The 12,191-nt window shown below is 36.7% G+C and overlaps 1 protein-coding gene across 9 annotated transcripts in view; it reads left to right on the forward strand.

Moving 5' to 3' along the window:
• rbm39a (RNA binding motif protein 39a) overlaps window positions 1-12,191 on the forward strand; it is a 40,079-nt gene that overhangs the window by 4,238 nt on the left and 23,650 nt on the right. For 2 of the 9 annotated variants that reach the window (XM_052031046.1, XM_052031044.1), the window contains exons 2-5: window positions 2,813-2,966; window positions 4,750-4,819; window positions 7,508-7,557; window positions 9,356-9,550. In XM_052031046.1, coding sequence (XP_051887006.1) covers window positions 2,950-2,966; window positions 4,750-4,819; window positions 7,508-7,557; window positions 9,356-9,550 — 332 coding nt within the window. In that variant the 5' untranslated portion in view covers window positions 2,813-2,949. Of the gene's footprint in view, window positions 1-1,443; window positions 1,511-1,663; window positions 1,764-2,812; window positions 2,967-4,749; window positions 4,820-5,087; window positions 5,162-5,371; window positions 7,261-7,507; window positions 7,558-9,355; window positions 9,551-11,412; window positions 11,431-12,191 lie in introns of those variants that run through there. The other 7 variants (XM_052031043.1, XM_052031049.1, XM_052031042.1 and 4 more) reach the window with 7 other exon arrangements.

A 12,191-nucleotide genomic window follows, 5' to 3' on the forward strand; every position in this document is an offset into this window, starting at 1 on the left:
AGATTGTTTTATCAGCTGTATCAAATGTTTTTTCTAGGAAAAATCATTACACAATCATTTAACAGTTAACTGCGTGCAATAAATGTTTATGCAACTATTTGTGATTTAACTATTTAGGCCATGTTACCATTCTGATCAACCTGCAGTTTAATTTCCTCCATCTTTACAGAGGTTTGGCGCTGATCAGGCTCCTCTGGGGCAGGGTCTCATCGAGGAGCCACACATTGATGTAATCAGTCCTCCTTTTGTATACCAACCCTTTTAGAGAAAAAAAGGAGCACTCCATTATTTTGAATTATCTTTCTGTGAAAATCTCTGCTTGTTTAAACCTTCATCACGATGACTCTTGCCATTATGAAAATGGATCCTTGTCTACTCCACATGTTACAGTTCGACTCATTCACTTGCAGTGTTTACGTTTCATTGCAATGTTGCTGTCATCTTCCCATTTCATATAAAACTCCATTTCTGAATTGTAATACATTGAAAAGTTAAGATCCCGGCTTCAGGTAACTGGGAATTTTGCACGTTGCATTCCCATTATCTTAGTCTTCTACATCCTACCTCTCAACCTGTTTTTAAAAAGAACTATTACAGGGTCACTCTCAATTCCACTCTTTTGTTTTGTCTGTCCTGAACTTCTATTAAATGCATTCTGAAGCTAATGCGGGCACCATCTCTAGAGGTAATATGCATATTTTGGAAATAATTCCACTTGATACTGAACTGAAGGGTCTAAAATTACTTGGATTCTCTTTAACTCCCTTCTTAAAAATGGATGACATTTCTGATTAGAATTTAGAAAGCTTTGGTATATTATGACTAAACTATTCACAATTTTGTCCCTTTTTTTGGTACTGCAGGGTGAAAGCCATCAGATCTTGACGTTTTACCTACCTTGTGTCCTTTCATTTTCTCTTGTACTGCGTTTGTACTTGCATTAAGTGTTTTTCTGCACATTAGATTGCTAAGTTTCTCCCCTCTTTCCCTCATTTGACTTATTTTTATAGAATGCTCTATTTTGTTGTCTTCATGCACCATGAAAACAGAAATAATGTCTACTATTTCCATACTCCTGATTAAAAACGTTCCTGCATCTGTCCTTAATGGTCCCATGTTCCTCTTTCCATTGTCTATACTCAGCTAACAGCTAAGGTTTTTCTTTGGCATCATTTGCAAGTTTAGTTTAAGATCCCTTTTTTTTTGCAACCCTTTGCCCTCAAAATCTTCCCTGTCTGCTGGATTTTTGCTTAAATTATTGGAAATGACTAACTGAATACAGTTTCTAATCTCACTAGTCAACCCATTACTACACAATTGGGGCCTTTACCTTTATGGAGGTGTGCTGGTTTTGAATCACACCAAGTACAATGAATACTAGCATTACCATTGTTTGCTCCTGCTAAATATGTGCTTATGCTAATAGGCTTTTCTTTTTGATAGATTTTGGGTAAATTAACAAACTTGTCAGATGGAAAACCTAACCAAATAGATCCATTAAATTGGTCAGGTAAAATTTACTTTTATTTCTGTTTGTTTGTAATTTTTGACTGGATTGAGGCTGACTAATTCTGGGCACCTAATATTGAGAAACAGACCCAAAAATCAATGTGTTTGAGGAAAATAATTTGTCAACTATAACTTTCCATTTTTCTGTCTTCAGAAATTAGTTGTCTCATCCGTGATGCGAACAATCTGATGTCTTTGAAGAATATTTAACAAGGCACCAGTGCTATATCAGCATATTTGGACAAATTCTAATAGTAGGATTGTCTCATTTCATATTGAAGTTTGTATGCCTGTAAGGTTTAGTTTATTTGTACAGTACCATGCCAATGTTGATGAAGTTCCCTGGTGTCACTTTTTGCCATGATGTCATAAATGAGTTGATTGTGCTAATTAGAACATTTTTTTGTGGGGGTGGTGAGGAGGGTTGTGTGATTGCTGCAATCAGTATTTTATGTAACTTCTCCAGAACATTTGAGTTGGAGCATCACTATTCTTTGGGTTTAGATATCCAGTCATAATGGCCCGTGAGAGTGAAATGTCAGGTTATTTTTCTCTGAAGGTCAGCACACACATTGAAAGAAACACAGTTGTATTTATTTGTATAATTTAAACTTTAAAAAGACTTACAAAGAAAATTACATCGGGCAGTACAAGCATGTAAAGTACAATTCACATAAGTTGAAAAGTTCAGTAGCTAGCTAGCATGCTGTATGTAGGGAATGCACATAGTAGATGATCGCTCCCAAAGTTGTGGAAGTAAATGGATGGTACCTGCCTTGTTCAAAAGAGCACTGTGCAGTTGTGGATTTTCGTGTTAATGGAGGGTTGTTTTTCAAGATTACTGCACCAGCACTTGCCAAAAAAGCTGCTGTTATTGAGTTCATATATTGGAAGAATAGAATCTATTACCACGAGTTACATTGGTTACTTGACTGGTTTAATTAGTTCATGAAAATTTCACTAAGCATCATTCATTATCCATGTAGGCCCATTGTATATCTCAGGATTTCATAATGAAACAGTTCCTTTTTGAAAAGAGCAATGCTGTAAATGTGCCAGCTCTAGAATTGGTGATTTTTCTGTTTTAGAAGGCAGTTGATAGTATTTTTGGTATTTAAAATTTACACAAGTGGACCATGTTTCCTTCCTATTGTACATTGATCTCCTAGTACATTTTTTTTGAGAAGTATCATATGGCAAAGAAGTAGAATAAAACACTTTAATGATTAAATGAAAGAATTAGTGGTTGAATAACCGTTTAAAGGATTTCATGTTAATAAGATGATGATTATTTTTATTTCAGGTTAAAGTCGGCCTGAGACAAATTACATGAAATGGGCAATTTCTCATTTAATTTAACTAAAAATAGCCACTAAAATATCAGTGCAGATACATCTTTTGCCACAGTCCTTTTAACAGTGCTTGTTACACCAGTGAAACATGAGTACACAACCAGGGTAAGTGGCCAAATTCAACATCACATAACAAATATAGCATCTAACTTCATAAACTGGAGAAATCTTGCCTATTAAATTTTCACTATGCTGAAACTAATTTATAGCTTAAATATTTTTTTTCACTTTGGTGGCTGGAATATAATACTATCGGTCCTGACTTCATAACAAAGGTCAATAGCCTTGCTGGAACCCAAAGGATTTTGTATCTAACTGGTCACATAGTGAAAGTCGAAACTTGCCTAAATGTATCATTATGATTGAGACAGAAGGAAACTTAACTAAAAAATTGTTTAATTTCTGCAGAAATTTTAGCTTCGTTTAGTGGAGTGTTAGAGGTTGCTCTTGGAAACTTTGGTTTAGCTGACTTAGAATGAAATGCTACTGTCCCTTAACTTTGAATTTAAAACAAAGCCAGCAGATGTAGAGCAGACCATGGCTTCAAAAAAAAGGGTATTTTTTCATTCTGGAGTAATCCACTGTTTTTAGTCAAAAGATCATTGTATCTATCTCATTGCATTAATACAGTTATATAAAAGGAGCTGGCATTTATGTAACGCTTTTCACATGCCAGTTGTAATGTAGGCATTGTGGCAGCTAATTTCCACATAGCAAGTTCCCACAAATAGCAAATGATTTTTAGATATAAGCAAGTACTGGAGTTATTAAGCAGCTCACAGCATCTGTTGAGAGGGAAAGATTTAACATTTTGGGTGAATGACACTTTGCTTTTCAATGGCTAAATGTTTTAGTGATCATTATAAATGTTGAGAGGACAGAGGGATAATTTTTGCAGTTCTTAAAATTGTACCATGGAATCTTAAATCCTACTTTGGGGAGATGATAGAAACTTGTTTTATAAAAGCTGGTATATTCAACACAGCAGCACTCCATCTGTGTTGCATTGGAGTGTCAGTTTAGATTTTTCCGTGCAAGTCTCTGAAGTGGCATTTGAGCCCACAACCCTCTGACTCAGGTGAGGATGGTACCCACTGGGCCACAGCTTAGTGTGAATCAAATTATATTAAACTTTTCCAGACACTGTTTAAAAAGTAATTTAACTTAAAATTATTGTTTGGTTTAGGCTGTTCTCATATCGCTGAACATGTCTACATTTTTGTGCCATGTATGATGCTTCTATTTGTGACTTTTACAGTTATTATCTGAAAGCTGCTTCTCCCGAGATCCTTAAGGACATCATTGGAATCATCTGTGTAGACTGGATATTTATTAAACCCTTCATCTAAAGTTTTAATTATAATCTGCATTGAATTTGCATTTTATGACAAATTTTGGTGTTCTTGGTGTTTTTTCCCTCCAAATTTAATTATCACATTTGTACCTTTTTTGGGGGTGGAAGTATGGGGAGGCATGTGGTGGAGATGGTATGCAGTATGTATTTGCATAATCTTCAGATCAGTAAGTCCTGCTGCTAAATTTGAAGTTCAACCAATTGCTCATTTAATTATTGGTCTCATTTTCTTGAGATTGCTTAACTGAAAGTACATTTGGCATATTCTGTGACAGATATGTCCTCATATTAATAGGATTGAATGGAAAAAGGGTTTTTACTTTGTACATCCCCTTTATCTCTTCCCAAATAGATTAATATTTTAGAAAAAAAGTATGTTGTGAGTGATTACAAAAATTGGTTAGAATTAGGAAAACGCACAAGCATTTTTTAGTCATTTTTACTGTAGCCTTCCAGTGACTGCTGTGAATTATTTTGATTCAAAATTGCATCCAAATTCTTAATTGTTTCTGCTCCTCTTTATATGTTTTTCAGGTGGCAGTCGGAAAACATGGCAGATGACTTGGATATTGAAGCAATGCTCGAGGCACCATACAGAAAGGAGGTGAGGAACATTGGCACCCACACAGGTCATAAGTACAGAGCAACATAGCACCATTTATGAAACTACTGCTGTGCTATACTCATTGAATATCACAGTTCCATAACCCTTTCATTTTAATATTTACTGCATATAGAATACAGATATTTCACTACATTTAAGTAAAGTTTTTCTTTACTGTTGAGCTGGTTCTGCAACTAGAAATGAGATCTTTTTTTGCAGTAGTTTCGATTAGAGTGATGAATAAATGCCCATCTATCTCTTTTTGTAGACTTGCCTAGTGATATCACATCTCTACTACCATGAATACAGCTTTGATTCCAGTCTGAACTATCAAACAATAAGGTAGTAATTGCGTGAAGTATCGCTGTTCTGTGGTACCCTGGGTAAAAACCCAAAGCCCAAGAAAAGATGGCCTATTCTTTGGTATAGCAACAAGGTGAAAGTATGGTTTTAAACAGTAAACGTATTGCATTGTAGTATCAAAGAGTAGATGAATTGTAAACAACAACGAAAAAAATCCATTATTTAGAGCTTTTAGAAGAGAAACTAATATTCTGCATGCAAAAAAAGTTTCACAGAACCTAAACGTAAACTATATTGATCTGTTAAATTTTACTTTCACTGTATGTAATGCATTTATACTATTGATAGAATAAAGTTCTACAAAGAAACAAGGCCCTGTTTACACAGAGAAATCAAGATTCATGATTGAAAGCTACAAAGTGACTGGTTTTGCAGTCTCATGCAGGCTGGGTTTAGGGTGCTCAAGTGTTGGGCCTCTGAATAACTGCTATGCAGTTATTTGTTACTTTGAAATAAATGATCCAGTATGCGAATTCAGTTAATTGTCTAGAAGACAGGTGCTGGTGCATTTGTTCCACCAAATTATTTTGGCATTCCCTAACATCTGATCACTCCTTTACTACATCGAAACTGTCTAGAGAGTAGCTGTTGAGTTTTGGGTAACCTGCAGAGACGTGGAGGGTTTATCCCTATTGTAAACAAAGCAGAATGTAGTTAAAATACCATTTTATTTTGTTACTTCTAATAGTTAAATTCTGAGCTAAACCAGTAAATTCATTGTTGAGGTATTGTTATGCAGTCTCTGCTCAGGTTATTAGGACAGGGAACATAATGAGAAAAAATATACATTGTGGTAGCCAGGCTTTTTGTTGCCTGTTCTTCATTTTATAGATTTTAAATTACAGCCTGTGAAAGTCTACAAAAATTAACTCTAACTTGAGGCTTGAAGGTAAATTTTAGGCATTCTGTGTGAGTAGGTAGTGTGCTTGTATCAACCGATTGGTATTTCGTTGAACGAAACAGGATAAGTGTAGATGCACATGAAAAGTGTATCTGGAACAGACTCTACAAACTACAGAACAATTCAAAACGTCTTTCATCTGTTCTAACACAACATTTTGTTTTGACTAGCTCAAGGCTTGACGGTCCTTCCTTCTGCAAATTGCATAACTTTGCTATGTAGTATACTATTTATGTCACACTACGCATACACAGTGGTGAGGGAGGAGCCTTTCTAAATCTAAAATTAAAAAGTTCTGCCCAATTATTTTGTTTTGCTTCAAGTTTCTAAATAAATTTTTTTTCAGTAGTCATAAAATATTTGCTTCAAGTGGAGCATGTACTCTAGTGAACTATTCAATTTTGTGATTGTTTTTCCTGGGGGTTGGCATTGGAAAGTATATTTTCCATATGATTACAGTATGCCAGATTTTAATGTCAGTTTAAAAGTGGCGGACAATTCTGTAAACATTCAATTTAAAATTAATGCAAAATTTAGTCTTTACCTGGAGCAACTGATGCCTGAGGAACATGTATTGGGGCTGGAGATAATTTAAAAAAAACACCTTTCTATTCGTATTTCTTGGGCAAATTTGCTTTGTGTTTACAATAAAATCTTTATTGTGCACATGACTTAAAAACATGGTTATTTATAAACCTCAAAGAATTAAGTATGTTTCTGTTAACAACAAATGCTTAGCTTATCAACTTTGTGCTTATGTAGGAGCTTTTAAGAAAGCACTAGTATTTGGAAAAAATAAATAATGTGATACGTCAAGCTTTGCCGCTGCAAAATAGTTGGATTGTGTTTGAATAGTATTTCTTTCACTTTACATGGTTTAATATGAATAATATTCCCTGTGTAAACAGGACCACATTTAGGGAATGATTAGGCTGAACTGGTGGATTATTGAAGACTTCAGATTTCTTGGGAATCGACATTACTAAGAGGTGTGATTCCCTGTTTGCTTCAGGGCGAGATGTGTGAGAGAGGTGACCTCAAGCTCTTACAGTCGCACCCTTCCAGCACAAATGGGCGAAGACGTGAGGAACAGGATTGGTCGCAGGAAATCAACTGTGGCTCTCAGCTAACACAGCCACACATGTCTTAGGCACACTTATAGCACTGGTACTGATCGGTGTGTCAGTAGCAGCAAGATTTTCTTGTCCTCCTATCTTCCTAAATTCCTAATTTATAAATTATGTAATTAATAAAACCTAATGTCTATAGAAGGGTCCATTTCAAAGAAACTTTAGAGTTTCTTGCAAGTAATAATTTTTTAAATGATTATGTTCTATATTTTCTTATTCCCTCTTCCCTTCCCCTCACGACTTGCAAAATGTTTCCCCTTCGTCATTCTGATGTTCTTCTGTCGACCTGCCTAGGATGAGAACAAATCGAGCAAAGCCAATGGACAAGAGGAACGTAGTAAAAAGTAAGTGAAGGAGTAGTTTCAAAATATTTTAAAATATCAGCTGTAAGAAATAGTGCGTTTTTTTTTAATGCTCCATTAAGATGGGTGCTGACTGATTAGTACCCTTCTGATCTCGTTCTTTAAAGAATTCAAGCTGTTTGCATTAGTTTTATCTGACCCTTATTAAAAACCTGGAACAAGAAGAACTTGGATTTTATTTCTCCTTTTGTAAAGCCTTTAGTGACCTTCTGATGTCCTCAAATGCATGTGAAGAACCTTCTGAAGTGTCCCAATTATAACATTGGAAACACAGCAGTTAATTTATGCTCAGCAAACTTCCACAGATAACAATGACAGCAATGTCCATTTTAGTAGCGTTAATTAAAGGATAAGTTGATGAGAACACAATATAAGAACCTGTGGAGTGAAAATTCTTGTTGCATTGATGGATGCAAAATGATCTTTATGTTCAATAGTGTCTGGTTTTAGGATAAGGGCATCAGCTTCTTTAAGCTTGTGTATTTTGTGAGCCAAGATAAACGTTTGCACTGTAATCCTATTCATTAAAAACAGAAGTAAATGTTAGCAGCATGTGCTGTACTGTTTGAGCTAAGGCAACTATGTAGAATCCAGTGACTCAGTATCAATAAAGATTAGTGGTGGATGATTTATAATGTGGCAAATCAGAAGATGATTTGCTCTTCCATGAGCTTTGTTGGAACAGTGTGGGAGACAAAAGGCAGAGGTCCAGATGGAATGGAAAAGTAAAGCATCAGTCAACAGACAGGTCAAGGTCAACTTTGCAGTTTGAACTTGGGGGTTCTGCAAAATAGTCCTTGCTTTCCCTTGGACATTCTTTTGGATCAAGGATTACCGCTTCCACTCCAGTGTGTAGGTGGCTAATGAGGCCAATGTGGGAACTGCTGACTTATCCACAGTGCATGGAGGTGGCTGGATGGGATGTGTGGGTTGTTTGTAACGTGGAAAACTCCATTGCTTATGCAGGGCTTCTTTGTGTTCCCAAAGCATGGGTTTGAGGTTTGTGGTACTACCCTGAATGCTGCTTCTGCACTTCCCAGGAGTCTGGTATGTTGCAGTTCTTCAAGGAAGCTTTAAGTATATCCTTGAATCTCTTTCTCTGCCTGCCTGATAATCTTCCATGACAGAACTGGCATTAGAATACCTGTTTCTGGACTCTGCTGTCAGGCTTGCAAATGATGTGGCTGGCCCATTGTAGAAAAATGAGAGCAATTAGGGTGTCAATGCTGGGTATTTGGGCCTGTGAGAGGACCCTGACTGTTGTTGGCTTATATTTCCATGAATTTAGAGGATTTTGTGGAGATGGGTCAGATCTCAGAAGCACGTTGGACAGAAATTGCTACTGCCTTGAGTTTTGTGTAGGTTATAGGTGTTGATCTCTAATACTCTTTTCCTCAGTTAACCAAATGCAGAACTAGTGCATTGAAGGCAGTTTCACTGCCTGCCTTCACTTCCTAATATAAAGAAGACATGTGAACACGGTGCAGTATCGTGTGGTGTACTGTAGTGCATTCACAATTTGATTTCTTGGGTGAAAATTGAACTCCACATGGCATCGCATTCTCTGTCTGAATTTGCTGTTATCCACACATCTAGTTGTATGAATATGGTGTGCGGTAGTAGAAATTTTTTTTTGCACATTGTTATGTTTGACTATGGAATCACTTGCTTCAACTGTTGCTGTCTACTTTCTTTTGTGGGGGGAGAAATCTATAAATAAAAATAGAGTATAATGGGTGCCAGTTTTGATGGCAATTTAATCTCTTTGTGATTTCTTCAGGAAAAAGAAGAGCCGAAGTCGCAGTCACAGTCGCGAAAGGAAGAGAAGTAGAAGCAAAGAGCGTAGGCGCAGCAAAGAACGAGAAAGGAGGAGAAGCAGGAGCAGAGAGAGAAAAAGCAGCAAGAGCAGAGAACATCGTCGCAGCCGAAGCAAGGACCGTCGGAGGGTAGAAAGAGGCCGTTACAGGAGTCCTTTGTATGTTTGCTTTTTATAATAGCCTTGTTACTCTATTTTAAGTAAATGATTTGAAATCTTAACATTACATTCCAATAACCCTTTTCAGTTACCAAACATAAAACACTTCAAGATCATTTCTAATTGGTTTAATATCCGTAGAATCATATGAATTTGTATTGATTTAAGCCCAGTACTTTAGAAAGTGGATTCTTAGCCAACAGTAGGATGGGTGGAATTTCATAGATAATAATTTAGCTTTTTGCAAAATACAGATTGGTGCTTTAAAATACGAAATTGAAAGTAAGTGATCACATCCATTCTACCTATACCCATATTCTTACGATAATACATTTAAAGTGTAATCTATCTGTCAGTCTTAATGTCCTAATGGTGACCTGTACATACCCTACTGTTAATTCACTAAATAATGTTTCCTATATTGTGGCATTATGTTTTGAGTAGATCAAATCTTCCTGCCATCTTTTAAGCCCTTCGTGGTCACTAACCAGGAAAGAAGCTATGTCGTTACCTTGGTTAAAGGGGTTGTTACAGTATTATAACTAGAAGGATCCATTACTGCTTTGCTGGGTAACTGACGCAAACTCTGCTTTCTCTGCTGTGCTGCAAAACTGGCTGGGTTGCAGCTGTTTGTAGTGCTACTGCAGCAATGAAATGTTAGTGATCTCGTTGCCACATGATTTGGAAGCAATGTGAATTCTGACTATGAAGACGGGGGTAAACCATGCAGCTCCTCGTTGCCAATGTGTGGGGCTCGGAGCTTAGCAGCAGTTGTTCCATGTGTTAACAGAAGGCTGGATGTAGTCTCTTTTATCATCACCTCCTTTTGGGTGTTGCCTTCTCTTTGTTTGGTTGCACAGTTCTTCCCAACCAGAGATTTCTTGGTAGCAAATTCCACTGCCAGCAACCATTGTTGTAGTTGTTACCATTGCTAGATCTGAGATTGAGAGCCGTGTAGACAAACAAATGAATAGGCCGCTTTCGTCACATCCAACTACCAGTCTATCAACAAATGGAGCAGCTGTTACACTCCATGTGCTGGCCAGGATGCCCCCTTGAACACCATATCTCAGCGCTGAGTGGCCGCACAGCCCACTCAACACCAGCTTTCGCAGGCTGACTTTACACATTGTATCGGTGGTTCACTTCACACTGCCCTGTGCGGCAATGAGACCACTGGGAGTGCTGGCGGAGGGCAGAGTTTCAGGCCAGGTTCCTGATACGGCATTGTATGTACTTGTGTTTGGAATCCAGTACCAAGTGTGCTATAATGCATCAGTGTTCTGAGGGGCTGCCAGATTTCTTGCAACAGCTTTTAATTTGAATGTTTTTGGAACTGATGGGCAATTTCTTTATGTAGTATTTCATCTCAAAAATTTCTAAACTAACCTACACAACGGCACAAAAAGGGATAGCTAATTGGGAACTTTTTTTTCTCTGTCACATTTCTTGTTGAATTTAGGGACCATAGTAGGACGAGTCAGGTGTGGGGTATTTTAATCTATTTCCCTGCCCTTCATGCAGCTATTCCTAATATGGTACCAGTATGGAATACATTTTCAATTTTGTATAATTTTCTTCAAACTTCAAAATTACTTGATTGTTTTTGGAACTGATTTCAGAGCTGCTTTCCTTATTGAATTTACAAACAACACTTCCATTTTGATTGATCTGCCTGCCTAGAGTTCTGCTCAAGAGTTGACAGCATGTTCCTGTGTTAGCCGCAAGATTGGTATTGAGGATAATGCTTGCACAAATAGTAATAGTTTAAAATGACCTCAGTCAAAACGGTGGAATTGCTGATGCTTTAGAAGTTGAGTGTGTACTTATGTAAATTCTTTCTACCATCTTTACCTGCTTAGTTTGGAGAAGCGACTTATGTAAGTATGTGTAGTGTTTTTTCCAAAACCTAAGATTATACTCTGTTTAGACTGTTGGCTCTTTTAATCTTCAGCTTTTGAGAATGGGAAATGTATGGGATAGCAGCAGCATATCAACTTAGTAGGAGTTAACACATCTCCATCTCTAACCATCGTTCATGCAATACTGTTCCATTAAAATCAATATGAAACTCCAAGAAAAATGTAACTATCAAACATTTAAAGTTCAAATATTAATACAGTTTTGTACCACATTGTCACATTTTGATAATAATTAAGGTTCTGTAATCCATATTTTGCTGTTGTCCAAATAAGTTGCAAAGTTTAGACCCTAAACTGTTGAGATACATTTAGATTTTTTCAAATTCTTCCCTTCCTAGGCCAAAAAATGGCATATTTGGAACCATCTTTGTTCTTAGGAATAATTCTCAGTTATTTAATCACAGATCTTGCAATGAAACTTCATTATTCTGACATTTTTGCTTGTATTTACTGCCAACAATTTAAAATAATGAAAGACAGTTTATTTGGACATATACTTTCAACACGGTCCATTGTAGATTTGAAGAATTTTGGTTTCAACAGGTGGAATTGAAATTATTTATATTGTCTGTGATTTAGGATTATATAGATTGGCGACTATTATCCCAAAATGTCTTTCCCTAGAAGGTGTTGCATTTTGATTACTGCAGTTGGCGATCTTCAAACTTTTAATTACTTTGCTGTGAATAATCTCTAGTATGCATAGTGGTGGTTGTGAT

The sequence above is a fragment of the Pristis pectinata genome, chromosome 16 (genome assembly GCF_009764475.1).
Source record: "Pristis pectinata isolate sPriPec2 chromosome 16, sPriPec2.1.pri, whole genome shotgun sequence".
In the NCBI taxonomy this organism is placed as follows: Eukaryota; Metazoa; Chordata; class Chondrichthyes; order Rhinopristiformes; family Pristidae; genus Pristis; species Pristis pectinata.